Source organism: Periophthalmus magnuspinnatus, chromosome 4 (assembly GCF_009829125.3).
Source record: "Periophthalmus magnuspinnatus isolate fPerMag1 chromosome 4, fPerMag1.2.pri, whole genome shotgun sequence".
Taxonomy (NCBI): Eukaryota; Metazoa; Chordata; class Actinopteri; order Gobiiformes; family Gobiidae; genus Periophthalmus; species Periophthalmus magnuspinnatus.
Window position 1 is genome coordinate 88,656 of NC_047129.1, and position 17,665 is coordinate 106,320.

General features: G+C 44.9%; 1 protein-coding gene and 1 long non-coding RNA gene across 2 annotated transcripts; both read left to right on the top strand.

Moving 5' to 3' along the window:
- Nucleotides 1–2,738: 2,738 nt before the first annotated feature.
- On the top strand, nt 2,739–6,426 carry LOC129456190 (protein NLRC3-like). Its single transcript, XM_055221325.1, has 5 exons — nt 2,739–2,833; nt 2,888–3,072; nt 3,333–3,528; nt 3,582–4,389; nt 6,304–6,426. The coding sequence occupies exons 1-4, from the start codon at nt 2,739–2,741 to the stop codon at nt 4,123–4,125; spliced, it is 1,020 nt and encodes a 339-aa protein (XP_055077300.1). The 3' UTR covers nt 4,126–4,389; nt 6,304–6,426.
- Nucleotides 6,427–6,550: 124 nt separating this feature from the next.
- On the top strand, nt 6,551–7,200 carry LOC129456187 (uncharacterized). Its single transcript, XR_008648679.1, has 3 exons — nt 6,551–6,704; nt 6,789–6,835; nt 6,976–7,200. It is a non-coding gene; the product is annotated as an uncharacterized LOC129456187 (long non-coding RNA).
- The last annotated feature ends 10,465 nt before the right edge of the window (nt 7,201–17,665 follow it).

A 17,665-nucleotide genomic window follows, 5' to 3' on the forward strand; every position in this document is an offset into this window, starting at 1 on the left:
CAGGTGCACTGGTCAGACAGGTGCACCGGTGAGACAGATGCACAGGTCAGACAGGTGCATGAGTCAGACAGGTGCACTGGTCAGACAGGTGCACGGGTCAGACAGGTAAAGTGGTCAGACATGTTTACAGGTCAGAAAAATGAACAGGTCAGACAGGTGCACGGGTCAGAAAAATGCACAGGTCAGACAAATGAACAGGTCAGACAGGTGCATAGGTCAGACAAGTGCATTGGTCAGACAAATTAACAGGTCAGTCAGGTGCACAGGTCAGATTAGTGCACAGGTCAGACAGGTGCACGGTCAGACAAATGAACAGGTAAGACAGGTGCACAAGTCAGACAAGTGCATTGGTCAGTCAGGTGCACAGGTCAGACAAATAAAAAGTTCAGACAGGTGCACGGGTCAGACGGGTGCACGGGTAAGACAGGTGCACTGGTCAGACAGGTGCACGGGTCAGACAAATAAAAAGTTCAGACAGGTGCACGGGTCAGACCGGTGCACGGGTCAGACAGGTGCACTGGTCAGAGAAATGAAAAGGTCAGACAGGTGCACAGGTTAGAAAGGTGCACTGGTCAGTCAGGTGCACAGGTCAGACAGGTGCACAGGTCAGTCAGGTGCACGGGTCAGACAAGTGCAGTGGTCAGGCAAATTAACAGGTCAGTCAGGTGTACAGGTCAGATTAGTGCACAGGTCAGACAGGTGCACGGTCAGACAAATGAACAGGTAAGACAGGTGCACAAGTCAGACAAGTGCATTGGTCAGTCAGGTGCACAAGTCAGACAAATAAAAAGTTCAGACAGGTGCACGGGTCAGACAGCTGCATAGGTCAGACAAATGAACAGGTCAGACAGGTGTAGAGGAAAGACAGGTGCACTGGTCAGTCAGGTGCACAGGTCAGACAGGTGCACGGGTCAGTCAGGTGCACAGGTCAAACAGGTGCACAGGTCAGACAGGTGAATGGGTCAGACAGATGCACAGGTCAGACAGCTGCATAGGTCAGACAAATGAACAGGTCAGACAGGTGCACAGGTCAGTCAGGTGCACAGGTCAGAAAAATGCACGGGTCAGACAGGTTTACAGGTCAGAAAAATGAACAGGTCAGAAAAATGAACAGGTCAGGCAGGTGCACAGGTCAGACAGGTGCACTGGTCAGACAGGTGCACGGGTCAGACAAATGAAAAGGTCAGACAGGTGCACGGGTCAGACAGGTGCAAAGGTCAGACAAATGAAATGGTCAGACAGGTGCACGGGTCAGACAAATGATCAGGTCAGACAGGTGCACAGGTCAGACAAATGATCAGGTCAGACAGGTGCACAGGTCAGACAGGTGCACGGGTCAGACAGGTGCACAGGTCTGACAGGTGCACAGGTCTGACAGGTGCACAGGTCTGACAGGTGCACTTATATTAAAAGCTTAATGTGTGACAAACATCCCTCTAAAAACAGCCCTGCGTTAGAACAGTGTCTCAGACGTGAATCAAGACGTCTCTCCTGAAGAAATGTCCTGTATGTCCCTGATGTGGATTTGGTCCAGAACAGACTAATTTTCCTCCACACGTGTGTAATAGTTCCATTATTCCTTGGCTGCTGTTGTTTCCTAAACTCAGGGGCTCCTGGCTGCCCCAGTCACTCCACTGCTCTATCTGGATCCTCCATTTCACATCCACAAGCCTCTAAAACAGGGGTGTCAATCATGCGGCCCGGGGGCCGGATCCGGCCCGCCTACAGACTTGATCCGGCCCTCAGCTGATTTGTAATAAAAATACACTCAGCAAAAATTGAATTTTTAAATTTTTTTTTCATCATCTTGCATCATCTTCGAAACCGTAATAATGAACCTTAATAAAACAAAGCTGCGCTCAAAGCTAACACACAATCACTTAAATGACATTTTGAAATTGGCAGCTACTCGGGATATTGATGCACTTGTGCAGAATAAAAGATGCCACGTTTCTGGATCAAAAACAAAGCATGACTAAATCCTGTAAAATAAAAAGGTAAAATGCTAATGATTTTAGGTCTGGATCTTTTTTTTGTTTTTATGTGCAGAATGTTGAGGTAACAGGGAATCAGGGTTCGATTCCGGAGAGGGAGCCTGAGAAACGGCTACCACATCCAAGGAAGGCAGCAGGCGCGCAAATTACCCACTCCCGACTCGGGGAGGTAGTGACGAAAAATAACAATACAGGACTCTTTCGAGGCCCTGTAATTGGAATGAGTACAATTTAAATCCTTTAACGAGGATCAATTGGAGGGCAAGTCTGGTGCCAGCAGCCGCGGTAATTCCAGCTCCAATAGCGTATCTTAAAGTTGCTGCAGTTAAAAAGCTCGTAGTTGGATCTCGGGATCGAGCTGACGGTCCGCCGCGAGGCGAGCCACCGTCTGTCCCAGCCCCTGCCTCTTGGCGCCCCCTCGATGCTCTTAGCTGAGTGTCCCGTGGGGTCCGAAGCGTTTACTTTGAAAAAATTAGAGTGTTCAAAGCAGGCCCGGTCGCCTGAATACTGCAGCTAGGAATAATAGGACTCCGGTTCTATTTTGTGGGTTTTCTTCTCTGAACTGGGGCCATGATTAAGAGGGACGGCCGGGGGCATTCGTATTGTGCCGCTAGAGGTGAAATTCTTGGACCGGCGCAAGACGGACGAAAGCGAAAGCATTTGCCAAGAATGTTTTCATTAATCAAGAACGAAAGTCGGAGGTTCGAAGATGATCAGATACCGTCGTAGTTCCGACCATAAACGATGCCTGCGGACATGGGGGACGTAGCCGATTGCCTTATGGGCTTTGGCCACGGCCCTCGGTCGGGGCCTAGCACCCAGCCCCAGGGTGGGGACAGGTGGGGAAGGGGACCCTCCCTTCCCAGTCAGCCTGTCGTTGTCTCTTGCGGCAGGATCCTGGGCTTGCGGAGCAGGTGCCCGCGGTACGTCTGGATGACGGTTGCGCCCCCTCGGCCCCCTCATTTGGGGCCGGGCGCCAGTCCTCTGGCACAGTCTGCGCAAGCAATCACCGGGGCGATTCTAAAGCGGGAGACACCGGAACATGGTGCAGATCGTGGCTGCCTGGCCCGGGCTCCCCGTATGCACCACCTATGGGTACCCAATTCATCATTGCCTACGGCAATGGCGATGAGTTTGATGTCTCATGTCTCGACGCTCAAGACGGGACGGGAGCGCCCATGGGCCGGTTGGCAGTATGGCTTGGTTGGACACTAGGGCGGTGGCAGTGGACGTAGTATAACAGGTGATACCGTTCGGTGTGGGGCTGAACCCCTGTGTGGACAAAGGAGCGAGAGCACTAACTGAACACTAACCCTATTGGCTACATTGACTCTTAAGTCAACCCACAGAAGGAGCAGTACTTCAGGAAGAGGTTCAGAGACCAGGCCACAGCTGTTATCTCCCACATCAAGAGCATCCGCAGCCTCCACATCATGAGTCACATCCCGGTCTTCTGCTGGATCCTCTCCACAGTTATACAGAAACTTCTGGAACAAACGGAACAACCAGAGCTGCCCCAGACTCTCACACAGATGTACATCCACTTCCTGGTGTTTCAGGCCAAAGTTCAGTACATCAAATATCAAGAGGATCAGGGGTGGACCTTCACTGGACTCCAGAGACCAGGGAGATGGTGCGGTCTCTGGGAAAACTGGCCTTTGAGCAGCTGCAGAAAGGAAACCTGATCTTCTACGAGTGTGACCTGAGTGAGTGTGGGCTGGACGCTGCAGTGGCCTCAGTGTACTCTGGAGTGTTCACACAGGTCTTTAGAGAGGAGCCAGGCCTGTACCAGGACAAGGTCTACTGCTTCATCCATCTGAGTGTGCAGGAGTTTCTGGCTGCTCTTCACGTCCATCAGACTTTCACAGAGTCTGGAGTCAACCTGCTGGAGGTCCAACAAACTTCTTTTCTTCCTCGATTGTTCAAAAACAAGACTGAACTGAGTTTTCTACAACGCTCTGCTGTGGACCAGGCCTTACAGAGTCCAAACGGACACCTGGACTTGTTCCTGCGCTTCCTCCTGGGGCTGTCTCTGCCGACCAATCAGAGCCTGCCGCAGGGTCTGCTGACTCAAACAGAAAGTGACCAGGCCAATCAGAAGACAGTAAAATACATCAAACAAGCTGAATGAAAAGGGTCTGGCTGCAGAGAGAAGCCTGAACCTGCTCCACTGTCTGAACGAGCTGAACGACCACAGTCTGGTGAAGGAGATACAGAAATACATGAGAGAAGGACGGATCTCCAGCTTAAGTTCTCCTGCTCAGTGGTCGGCTCTGTCTTTCCTCTTACTGTCCTCACACTCAGACCTGGAGGAGTTTGACCTGAGGAAATACCAGGCCTCAGAGACAGCTCACCTGGGTTTGCTGCCAGTGGTCAAAGCCTCCACCAAAGTCCTGTGAGTCCAGACTGTATTTAAACTGTTTTGTCATGGTTCTAGTCTCTAATGTTCCTCTCTCTCCTCAGACTGTATAAAATTTAAAATTTTTGTAGGACTTTAAAATCATTAAAACAATGAAGTGTCAAAGAATAGACACAACAGAACAGACATCAACCCGGTCATCAGTAATAACAGATTTTTTTTTAGGTGATGGGATGGATTTTCAAAGCGAAAAGACAAAAACATGTGTCAAACTGTGTCAAAAACATGAATGCAAATAAAACTCAATGATGTAGCCTACAAGAGTCCTTTTAACGGGTTACAGAAGAGATGTGGTCCAGTATAATCTGGTATAATAATCCAGTATAAACATGTCAGTGTGGTGGACACCACACAGACATGAATAATATTCCAAAGGAATCAGCTCAAAAACAATTTTGCTCCAACCACTGACAGATGGGACAGTACAACATTCTATCCTTTGCAGCCAGTAGAACATTCATTTGCAGAGTCTTTTACCAGCAGCTATTTTAATATGTTTACTTAGAAGAAATAAGGTCCCTTTGCACATCCATTTCAAATAGTTTCTCAATGTTTCTTTCAATTTCAATCCAATATCTTTGAAGATTATGACACAACATAAACAGTCAGTTAAGGTTTCCATATGAGTTTTCACATGACTTGAGACAAAGAGGAGAGAGAATGGTCAAAGAAGTTCCTGCTGTGAGGGGACATATGAAGTCTGTGCACAGTATGAAGCTGTACTGCTTCTGTCCAAATACAAACTGAAATAGTTTTGCATAGGATCAGACGTCATCCTATGGTTGTTCATCTGTGGTCACAGACAACTCAAGTGGTTTTATATGTTGTCCATGCATGTTTAAGTAATCTTGCGATCTCTCCTGGGCTCTGTTCCAACTCTGCTTATGGTTAACAGTGTACAAGACTCAGCCCACAAAACAATCCACTAGAACTTCACAAACCTGATGCCATGTGCAGTACTTTCATTATTATTTATAAATGTGCTTTATAAATACATTTGACTTGACCAGACTTGAACCATATAACTTGCAAATGCAGCATTGCTAAGTCTAGGTCTGTGCTTGATCCAAATGAATAAACTAAATCATCTGTTCACATCTTTTAACACATTTTTGTAAAACAATGAAGGGCTTATTTGAATAGGATATAATAACCCAGGTAACACACACTATTAGTCCTAACCCAGAGATCAGAAGTGAGCTCCATTGTTCTAGGTCCTGCTTCATTTTACAACATAAGGTTGAAAGTTGACTTTATATAAATGTTCTAAGGACGGGGTGTTTAGCTAAATGAATCTTGTACCCAGAACAAAAACTAACAATAAAAGCTTGTACTGATGTTTCAAGGTCAGCAGGTCATCTGCACACAAGGTTATCTTATGATGTAACTCTCCAGTATCTAAACCAAGTATTGTCAGTGACACCCTTAAGCTTCAGCAAGTGGCTCAATAAGGGAAAAAGAAGCGGCGACAAAGGGCAGCCTTGTTTTACCCTTGGTGGAAACATATTCAGTGCAGGGTCTGGTTTGTGTGGTCCAGTATATATTACCTTGACCAAATGTATGAAGTTTTAATCTAAATAAAATGTATTCAATGTAAAATAAAAATTTGGTCAAATACTTTCTCCACATTGAGTGAAAGCATAGAGCAGGAACAGCTTCAACAGCATCAAGCAGAAGTCTGATATTATGAACAGAGGTAGAGCCAGTCTGCTGTTCTTTAATCAATACTGGTAATATGTTCTGTAAACGAGAGGAAATGTCCTGTCCACGTTTAGGGGACAGAGACAGGCTGCTCCACTCCTCCACTGCTCTCATAGAGAGTAACCCTGAGTTGACACTGGGTGTTTGTTGCATAATGCATTATTTTCTAATGTCCCTCTCTGTCCTCAGTCTTTGTGGCTGTGGCCTGTCCCCTCACAGCTGTGGTCCTCTGGCCTCAGTCCTCAGCTCCTCCAGTCTCACACACCTGGATCTCAGTCACAACGACCTCCAGGACTCAGGAGTGGAGCTGCTTCTGGGCTAAAGAGCGCCCCCTGTGGACTACAGACACTCAGGTGAGACACTCCCATGATGCACTCTGCCCCTTTTGTCCACATGAGTGTAATGCTGTGTATCTTTAGGTTGTCTGGATGTCTGGTCTCAGAGAGGGGCGGGGCTGCTCTGGCCTCAGCTCTGAGCTCCGCCCTCTCACATCTGAGAGAGTTAGACCTGAGCTACAACCGTCCAGGACCCTCAGCTGAGCTCCTGACCGCTCCAGGGGACGACCCACACTGCCCCCTGCAGTCTCTCAGGTGTGGGTCCTGGTTCAGTGGGTCTCTGGTCCATGCTTGGTCCAGGTCTTGGTCTCTGGTCTAAACTGGACTTGTGTGTTTCAGGTTGGATCCTGCTGGAGAACAGTGGATGGTCCCAGGTCTGAGGAAGTGTGAGTCTCTGTATTTCATTCAGTTCATGAGGAAAGTAACATTATGTAACTTTATCAGGCTTCAGTTCTTCCTCTGAATCTGAAAACTATTTTTCATATTTAAAGGAAGAGGAAGTGATGTCTTATATTTGTGTCCTCAGATTCCTGTGAGTTTTCTCTGGATCCAAACACAGCTCACAGAAAACTCAAACTGTCTGAGGACAAACGGACAGTGACCTGTGTGAGAGAGGAGCAGCAGTATCCAGATCATGAGGACAGATTTACAGACAACTGTCCTGAGCTGCACTGGCCTGAGGGGGCGCTGTTACTGGGAGGTGCAGTGGAGGGGGTGGGCTGAAATAGCAGTGAGTTACAGAAGAATCAGACAGAGACAGCAGGAGGCAATACTCAGTTTGAGGAGTTTGAGAATCTGTGGTGGACTTTACTCTTTCTATCACGACAACAGGAAAACAGCACTTCCCTTCTCTCGTCCCTCAGGTGGAGTGTCTGTGTTCCTGGACTCTGAGGCTGGATCTCTGTCCTTCCATGAGGTCCGTTCTGAGGGAGAACTGTTCCACCTCCAGACCTTCAGCTCCTCCTTCACTGAGCCTCTATTTCCTGACTTTGGGTTTCAGTCTCAAGGTTCTTCCATGGCAGTGGTGGATTTGGAGAAAGTGCCCCTTGTTTGACGTCTGTGATTCTAATGATTATAAATATTTCACGTGTACCAAATAAATCTAAAATCTGAACCTGTCAAATTTTAAAACCCATTGTGGCCCGTGTGTCAGAAAGTCTGCCCAGCCCTGGCCATTAACTTGTGTTTAAACATCATTCTCATAACACTTTGTTTTGTAGGCCACCGAAGAGGAGAGCGAAGAAGAGGTCCCTGGTGTTGTCACCCTCCAGCTTCGAGAGGGAGCTGCTGGCAGCACTCCAGAACAGACCTCCTCCTCCTCTTCGTGCTCCGAGGATGAGCACTTTTTCTTGTCTCTGCTTCCTCTCCTGCAGAAGGTGCCACCTCATTGTAATGATTTTGTAACATTTACCATTCACTAATTATTCTATAAAAACACTATTTCCTTTAAACTTGGAACCTTTGGAGCCTACCGTGTAGGCTGCAGGGGAGGAAACAGACCCTCCTTTCTCCTCTACTTCATATGGTCCCTCACTTCTCACGCCCCTCCTCCAGGCAAGGTCCTTTCTAAATATATATGTAAATGGTTTATAAAATGATCTTTTTTTGTTCATATTTGTTGTTACAAAATTTTGATGCTGTTGTAAAATAAAATGTGTAAATTTTATTATGAAACGTTTACGACTTTTCACATGATGCACCATTTTTCTTCTACTGTGTAGTTTGTAAGGGGTAATATCAGTAATTGTTAACACAATGTATACCATAGTTACATATCTAAAAGCTCACTTCATTTACCAATTCAAGACCATAGATAAAACATCAAAAAAGCATAGACAAGAGTTAAATGAATCTGTATGTTTAACAAAGAACAGCACAAAAATATACAATCTTAAAATGCAGGTAGTATAATGTTTGCTAAGTGAATAAATATAATGAATCATAAGCCTAGATTGTAAAATGTTAAGCTCTTTATAGTTCACTTCGTGGCTCCTAAAAGAGCCGTTGTGGGTCAGTCCTGTGGTGGACATGAGTACTCTGCGGGCTGCCATGGCACTGCTCCTTCTTCACAGAAGTGAGACTTGAACACCTCTCACCCTCGTGGCCTCGTGGGACTCAGATTTTAAACTCTCCTCAGTGTTCCCTCTTGAGTGTTTGTTGGCTCTGGTCAGGTCCTGAATGGAGAAGGTAAAATGGTGGAGTGATGCATAGAGATTCTTCCTCGGGCCCTGTTTTTGGAGGAGGGTCTGGTTGTTTCTTCTCATCCAACTGGCTGGTACCTTTAATGAGTCAAACACATCCTCTGCCATCATGATGAATATCTGGAAAAGATCATAATAAAACTCAGTTGATGCCTGCTCTGCGCTCACTCAGACGGTACTACTTCTGCCCAGGCTACAGCTACTGTGGGTGAAAGCACCAAGCACCCTCTGCTGGTGATACCCATTATTGCTCTTAAAACACACCATCCACAATATGATCCCAACAGATATAAACAGTAGTTATATTTAACGTTTACAGGCCTAGTTAAGACTAGTTTTAATTTATGGGGGGTAAACATCTTAGAGTTCATCAGAAATCACATAATGCCCCACTTATATCAACTTGATTTGAAATATTGTTCTAAAATATAATATTGCAAAATGACTTACAGTAACTTGTAAATGGTCACAGTTGTATTCATTTCTGCTCTTCTTTCCAGAACATTATCTGTTAAAGGAAAAACAGAAACAGTATAATAAGCTGTTCCACATTAGACAATATATGTGTGTAATCCCTCAGTCGTCTAGGTCTGATCCATACTAAAAGCAAAAAGTCAAATCTGTCAAAAGGACAAAAAGTTGTAAGAGTGAAGACGTTTGGCTGCTCATCCGAGCCGCCTCTTCGGTTCTGGTCAGTTGGTGGACACTGCCTAATATATCTGAAGGGAGGAGCTAGCTACACTGAAACGGTAAACGGCTCTTACAGTTTCTGTATGTGGGCTCGGTCTATTGAGCTACACTGAGTGTGCAGGTACTAAGTCTCAGGCACAGTACACACTACTCCACAGAACATGGTGATGTATTACTTTGACACGTTTACGATTAGGCAGGTAGTGCTCAGTATTCAAATACAGAAGATCATAATACTGTATTTACTTGAGTAATTATTTATTTAATTATGCATTTTTACAACAGCTTGAGTAATTTAGTTTTAATGTAAAATAAGTTGAATTCATTTTTGGGCTAATGCATTCTCAGTGCAGCAGCTGTAATGCACAGCAGAGTGGCTTCTATACATATACTGTTACCATGGCTACATATACTGTTAGCACGTGGCTCACTTTGGGAGAGGACCGTGACCCATGAGTTACAGCACTAATCCTCTGATCCACTCACTCTATGGTACTATTAGTCCTGATTTATGTTTATTTATTATCCTGATCATATTTATTCCTTTCTGGGGCATGTATCTGCGCCACTGTCACCCAGGCCTAAAGAGCAGTAGTGTGGATGAAAGTGGTCAGACAGGCTAGCAGCAATTAGCAGCGACAGTAATCCTATGATATTTAAAGGTAATCTTAGTTTAATTTAAAAAAAAGATGCTAAATCGCTATAGATCATATTTTACAGGCTGTTATAGAAGACGCAAAGATGCGCGCGTACTGACGTCAGCGCGTACTGACGTCAGCGCGTACTGACGTCAGCGCGTACTGACGTCAGCGCGTACTGACGTCAGCGCGTACGTGCGCGCTGTTGTCGTTGTTGTTGCCAAGTGCGTGTTTCAAACACTCTCGTATCTATGCAAACTTTGCAAATCTCGGCCTGCAAAAACCTGAACTTCATTCAACGTTTTCTTCGGAAAAGAGACATAACTTTGGGACATTTTAACCCTGACTTCTACTGACCGCCGCCTGACTCGGACTACGAGACTTTTGTGAGGAAAAAACGTGAGGTTTGTGAGTTTCCATGTTCATGTTAGTCCTTATGGGGTATTACTGCTTTTTGCTGTGTTGTACAGGACACTTTAGAGGTCCACACAGTGCGTCAGATGAATGTGTATATGTATTTTTAGAACTACTTGAGTAATGTAGTTTTAATGTAAAACGTACTTGGCCTACTCAAAAGTTAAATTCATGTACTGTTACCATGGCTACATGTACTGTTATCTCTCAGTGGATGAAGCCGTGACCCTGTGAGTCACAGCACTATGGTACTATTAGTCCTGATTTACATTTATTTATGGTACTGTTAGTCCTGATTTACATTTATTTATGGTACTATTAGTCCTGATTTACATTTATTTATGGTACTATTAGTCCTGATTTACGTTTATTTATGGTACTGTTAGTCCTGATTTACATTTATTTATGGTACTGTTAGTCCTGATTTACGTTTATTGCGTGCTATTAGCGGCTCCATCCCGCCCACCTGTCAGGCTGTCAGTCAGGCCGTATCTGTGGGGGATGCATACAGTCCTGATCATATTTATTCCATTTTGGGGCATGTATCTGCACCACTGTCACCTGGGCCTAATGAAGCAAAGAGCAGTAGTGTGGATGAACGTGGTCAGACAGGCTAGCAGCTGTTAATGCCTGCTATGCCCCCAGGCTAGTAGTAATCCTACGATATTTAAAGGTAATCTTAGTTTGTTAAAAAAAAAAAAAAGATGCTGATCATATTTTACAGGCTGTTATAGATGACACAAAGATGCGTGTGTGCGCACGTGCGTGCTGTTGTTGTTGTTTACAAGGGTGTGTTTCATACGCTGCCGTATCACTGCAAACTTTGCAAACCTCGGCTGCGACAAAAACCTTCATTTGTGAACTTTATTCGATGTTTTCTTTTCAAAAGACACATAACTTTGGGACAGTTTCACCCAAACTTCTACTGACTGCCTCCTGACTCGAACCACGAGACTTTTGTGAGAAAAAAATGTGAGGTTTGTGACTTCCCAAGTTCACATTAGTCCTTCTGGGGTCGTGATTTCACAGTGCTTTTCTAGCAGCATACTTATACTTTTAGTTGACCTGTTATTGAAGAAACAGTACTCTTACTTGAGTTAAAGTTTTGTCTAATTTCTCTTCTCACTGTGAGTAAGATTACAAGCTTTTGTTGACAGTACTACATTATTTGAATATTTGTGCTTCTTGTGCTGCTCCTTCAGATACAATTTTGTTTTGCTAATTTTTATGGTTTGTCATTTAAACATACAAGATTTTGTGCATTATTCAATATTTTGTTCTTTTTAAAAAAAACTATAAAAATTCTGGACTTAAGGTCCACACAGTGCGTCAGATGAATGTGTATGTTGAAATAGACATGTACTCACTAACTAAGTACCTCTTTATAAAAGCACTGTAATATGTCTTCACTGCAAATGTAGCTGACCTAAAAACAAGACAAATTCACTATATTAGTTCAGGGTAATACATAAGAGTTGGATAAATCAATCAAAGTACTATTGATCTAGTACTGCAGACATGTTAGACATCGAGAGGCCAAAAAACTGGGTAAGGCCAACTACCAATGTATTATTTCAAAACATTCACATGCATTTGGGGGTAATAGAACAAAACTAAGCAGTACCTTCTATTATAACATGTGTGCAAAGAGCTCAACAATTGTTGTTTTGCCATGTGTGTTCAGCTTTTGGCATGAACTGAAATTTTAGAAACAAACGTGAGAAGCGTTTTGGTCTCTACAGTTTTTATTTATGTTATGTTATGTTTTCATTTAGGCCCCTTTTCTTGGGTTTGCTGTGTTCCTTTATGTGATGCTTGTTTGCAGCATCAGTGTCTGACACAAATGTTTCTCTCCACAGATCTGTGTGAGACACAGCCCAGCTGTGCTCCGGACGTCCAGACCTCCTGCACACGTCCAGACCTCCTGCGCGCACACAGACCTCCTGCAGGCATTCAGACCTCCTGCACGCGTCCAGACCTCCTGCAGGCGTCCAGACCTCCTGCACGCGTCCAGACCTCCTGCACGCTACCCCCGCCGTGCCCCTCCCTGCTACCCCTGCCATGCCCCTTTCTTCCGCTCCCTCTATGTCCCTCTCTGCTCCTCTTTTTAAGCTTCTCTGTTTGTATTGCTAAAGCCCACCCTGTTCCTTATGCAAAAACCCGCGTTACTCCTCTTGCTAAGGTCTTCCCCGTTCCTCCTGCTATGCCCCTCCCTGCTGCTCTTGCCATGCCCCTCCCTGATGCCCCTGCCATGCCCCTCCCCACTACCCCCGCTGTGCCCGTCCCCTCTGCCCCCACTGTGCCCGTCCCATCTGCCCCTGCCATGCCCCTCCCCGCTACCCCTGACATGCCCCTTTCTTCCGCTCCCTCTATGTCCCTCTCTGCTCCTCTTTTTAAGCTTCTCTGTGTTTGTATTGCTAAAGCCCGCCCTGTTCCTTATGCAAAAACCCGCGTTACTCCTCTTGCTAAGGTCTTCCCCGCTCCTCCTGCTATGCCCCTCCCTGCTGCTCTTGCCATGCCCCTCCCTGATGCCCCTGCCATGCCCCACCCCGCTACCCCTGCCATGCCCTGTGGTGACGAGGGCTTCTCCCCCTGGTGGTGACGAGGGCTCCTCCCCTGGTGGTGACGAGGGCTTCCCCCCGGTGGTGACGAGGGCTCCCCCCCGGTGGTGACAAGGGCTCCTCCCCCTGGTGGTGACGAGGGCTCCTCCCCCTGGTGGTGACGAGGGCTCCTCCCCCTGGTGGTGACGAGGGCTCCTCCCCCTGGTGGTGACGAGGGCTCCTTCCCCTGGTGGTGAGAGGGCTCCTCCTTCAGCAGACCAGACCCCCCCCAATCCAATAAAAAGGGTTACTTAAAATACAGTTCACAGTTTTTGTCCTTTGTGTTCAATGACCTTTGTTCAGTGGAATACTTCTTGTGAAATATATAGAACAGTTACAAACTAATAATACATTAACTTCCAGTACCTGGTTTTCCTGATTAAGAGGTGACTATTGTATCATTTGTGTCCACTGCACATAGAGCTTTAATGTGTGGATTTGCATGTTTCTCTCTGTGTCTCAGTGGGTTTCAATGAGCAACACACTAAACTTTGACATGAGAGAATTTTCCTTGTGTTCAAATCGAGTGACCAATGAGCACCTTTGTTTCACGCATCCCTAAAATAAATAAATCTGATTGCACCGTAGCCTACTGTCTGGCTCAAGGCACGACGAGGGAGTGGTGTCCAGACAGCGACCGATATCCTGTTTAAAAATACAGAGGTACATAGTGTAGATTTATCCAGGTGACTAGTTATTTCCATAGTTTGCACAACACCCTTGAGGTCATCACTCAATATTCTCTTTGATTAGAAGGTGGCTAATTTACCAAGGATACACATTACATTACCCATAATGCATCAAAATAATTTAAAGAAAAAAGGGGCATCGATATATATATTGCTTTTGAATATATTTAAGTTTGATTAAATAGAATAAAAAACAAAACAAGGTGAGGTAAATAGGAAAAAAACCTTACATTTTACTATATCAATGTGAAACTTTTTCTTGTTTACTTAGCGTACTTAATTACGTTTTTCATCAGTTAGTATTTTCCCATAAAATATATAGGCTACATAAATAATCCCAATAATCCTAAATTTAAAAAAAAAATAGAAAGATCCTGATTTAAATATCTCCTTTTATTTTGTTGACATAGGCCTTTTAGGGTATTTTGGATATTTTTAGAAATTGTTTTTAAAAAATTGCCTGGGATCCAGAATACACACTTCAGCCGACGAAGGGGAGTTCTCTGTGTAGCCGCCTTTGTGCTGAAATGGGACAGACTTTGAGCTAATGTACTACTGTGCACAGAGCCAACTGACTACAAGACAAGAATGCAAGGTAGAGAAGTTTAATGCCATAGTGTGGAAAATTCCAGGCGAAGAAATAACATATACCGGTACATGAAATATTATTATTATTATTATTATTATTATTAGGCCCGAGCCCCCACAGGGCGTAGGGCCTATTGCTTTCGCAACGATGAGTGCATGGGCTTCGCCCATGCACTCATCGTTGCAGACTGTCTTCGTGGCAGCACCGCACCTTGCACAGACTCCTGTGTCTCCTTGCACAGACTCCTGTGTCCTAGCATGCCTACGGCATGGGTTTGCATATTTGTAGTTGCTAGCATGGCTGACATGCGTTAACAGGAGTCAATAGGAGGAGTCGTCCCCCATCGCCCCCCCCCATCGCCCCCCCCCATCGCCCCCCCCCATCGCCCCCCCCCATCGCCCCCTGCACAGACTCCTGTGTCCTAGCAACCCATGCCGTAGGCATGGGACATGCATATTTGTTCTTGACTCAATGTTGACGCTGACGCAGCGCGAAGCGCTCATGTCCCCAAACACACTCCTGGCATCGAGCCCTATCCAAGCCCCCATGCCGCAGGCATGGGCCATACTTGTTACTGCTAAAATGAATGGAAGTCAATGGGAGGTCAATGGCGGACCCCGACGCCATGGCGAATGACGAGCGCGTTAGCGCTCGTCATTCGCCATTGACCTCACGGTGACGTGGGGAAGGTCGAGAGCTTTCAAAAAACGTATAATATGCCATTGTAATGTTATCGGATATATTGTTTTTGCTAAAAATATTATTATTAGGCCCGAGCCCCTACAGGGCGTAGGGCCTATTGCTTCCGCAACGATGAGTGCATGAAAACCCTTGTGTATAGATATGGCATGTGAAATCTGAGCTCATTTGGACCAAAAACCTGAGACTAGTAGCGTTTTGAAAACACGCTGCGAATGAAGCGGCAAATTTTTGATCCAATATGGCGGACTTCCTGTCTGTCATAGGGCAGCGCTATAGTTATGTTTTTTGCTTCTCACAATGAGCTCTGTCACTGGTGCGAATTTTGTCAAAATCTGAGTCGGGCCTCCCTATTAAATTGAAAATCTCATAATTTCTAGGTGGCGCTGTCGAGCCGTTGTGTGTCGGACATAGGTGCAATGCACATTTTATGAAATTTTTCTTTTAAGTTGTCAATATTGCGATTTAAAATATCCAAGTGAAAACATAATGATCCACAGGTGTCATAGATTATAACTATAGAGTAGACAGAAGCACAATATGTCTGCTCCAATGCCACTGTACATGTTTTAGGACTGATACACCACATTCCAGACATTACTTTGTTTGTAATTCCTAGATGTCTCACTGAAGCCGCCCTCCTCCTCCTCTACCCTCATGACCAAACACTATCACCATGAATCACCATATTGTTCTTCATTTTACGCACACCTGCATGTTTTGGAGCAGAAATCATGTCTGCTGTAATCTTAATGAGCTCTTTATCCTTGACGGGGCAGGGTCAGGGCATTCTTTTCCCTCGCCAAGGCTGACCATCACGAGAAGAATTTGTCTCCCCAGCACCCATGGCCCACTATAAAACCTCCACATCTTCAGTGGTCCTCCAACATTCTCTTGAAGCTGTAACCCGCTCACAGTGAAGCATGTCTGGGCTCAAACGGGTGCTGTGCCTGACGGTGGTGGTGGTGGGTCTGGTCGTGGTGGGTGTGGTTGTGGAGGTGGAGGGGCATGAGAGAGATTAAGATGTGTGGGAGAGACCTGATTCGACATGCCGTGTCCTACTGTGGGAACTCGAGGCTGAGGAGGGCCGTGCCGATGCCAGAGGCGCCACAGCAGAGAGGTGAGAATGAATCATCACACACAGGGTCACTAATTGATACTTTGCAGTGACATCACACTGGGGGTGTTCTACATGTATGTCTATGATGGAAGTAGCAAACACAGTCAAAAACATTTTAAGTCAGAAAACTCAAGAAAAAAACAGCACAAATCAGTTAACCTACACCGAAGTCAGTTCTTTTTGGTCAGACTATGTTAAAATAAAGCTCAGATTAAAGTCTAAGAGCAGTGCCTACAGTTAGCTTCACACCCCCAAGGATTGTTGACATCAGCTGTAATAATAATAAATAAAAATTATAAATAAAATAATAATAAATCTCACGACACAATAATCATGATATTCATTTCACAATAAGATATGTATTACCATTTTAGAGATGCTAACAGAGTTGAGGAATTGCCACGTTTTCCTTTTAAAAAACCTTGACAAACCTTTGTTGCTATTGATACTTTGCAGTGACATCATACTGGGGATGTTCTGCATGTCTGTCTATGGTGGAATGTTCAGCAGGTACCAGTATTTGCATTAGCAAACACTAACCAAAAAGTCTTAAAACCCAAAGAAAAAACGTTGACGATATTCACTGCAAAGTATCAATAGGGATGGTAGAGTAAAGCTCTTACAGAGACATAAGCGTGAAGGAACAAGCTGATAAACTGCAGGGTCACTACTGCTAAATACGAAAAGCCAATTTTTTTTTTAATTTTTTTTTTATTTAGCTCAAATTAGCTTCATATGGCAAAATGGAAACAAAGTAGTTCCTCCACTGAGATTGTGCACCGCTATGTTAGACTTTAACTTGAACTTTATTTTAACATAATCTGATCAGAACATACAATTTAGCTGGAATTACAACAGGTGAGCTTGTTCATGCAGTTAAACAAGTTCCTCTCAAATAACATTACAGTCACATGCTAGCTAGCATTAGCCAACAACGCCTAACAGGACCACAAATGGTTGTATTGATCACTGGCTCCTGAAAATGTGATGTTTAAATTAATGTTGTATTTTTTCTTGAGCTTTCAGACTATCCTAAAACTTTTTTGGCAGTGTTTACTAATGTGTACATTGTGTCGCCAAGGTAACTGATGAACATTCTGCCATACACATACATGTAGAACACCCTCCACATGATGTCACTGCAAAGTATCAAAAGCACTGATATTTTCATTATACACCCACAGATGTCCCTGCCTCATCCAGCCAAGAGCAGGACGCTTCCTCTGGCCCCTCCCCTGTCCCATCATAGCCAGGGGGCGACATGGGGCACGGGGGAGGACATGGAGGCTCTGGTGGCTCGCTGGCTCCCCCTGTCTGCTCGTATGAGACGCACCGCTCTGAAGATCTCAGACTTGTGCTGTGAGAAGGGCTGTAGCAAGAGAGAGCTCATCTAGTTCTGCTGAAGCAACCACGACTAAATTATTCTTATCTATGAAAATTAAATTATGAAATATATAATAGACTTTTGTACTGACAATGATAGAAATGTAATGTTAAAAGAATGCCATAATAACTATTTATTTCCTGATATAAAATGTACCTATATTTAAAACTGGACTGATCTTAGCTGCAATAA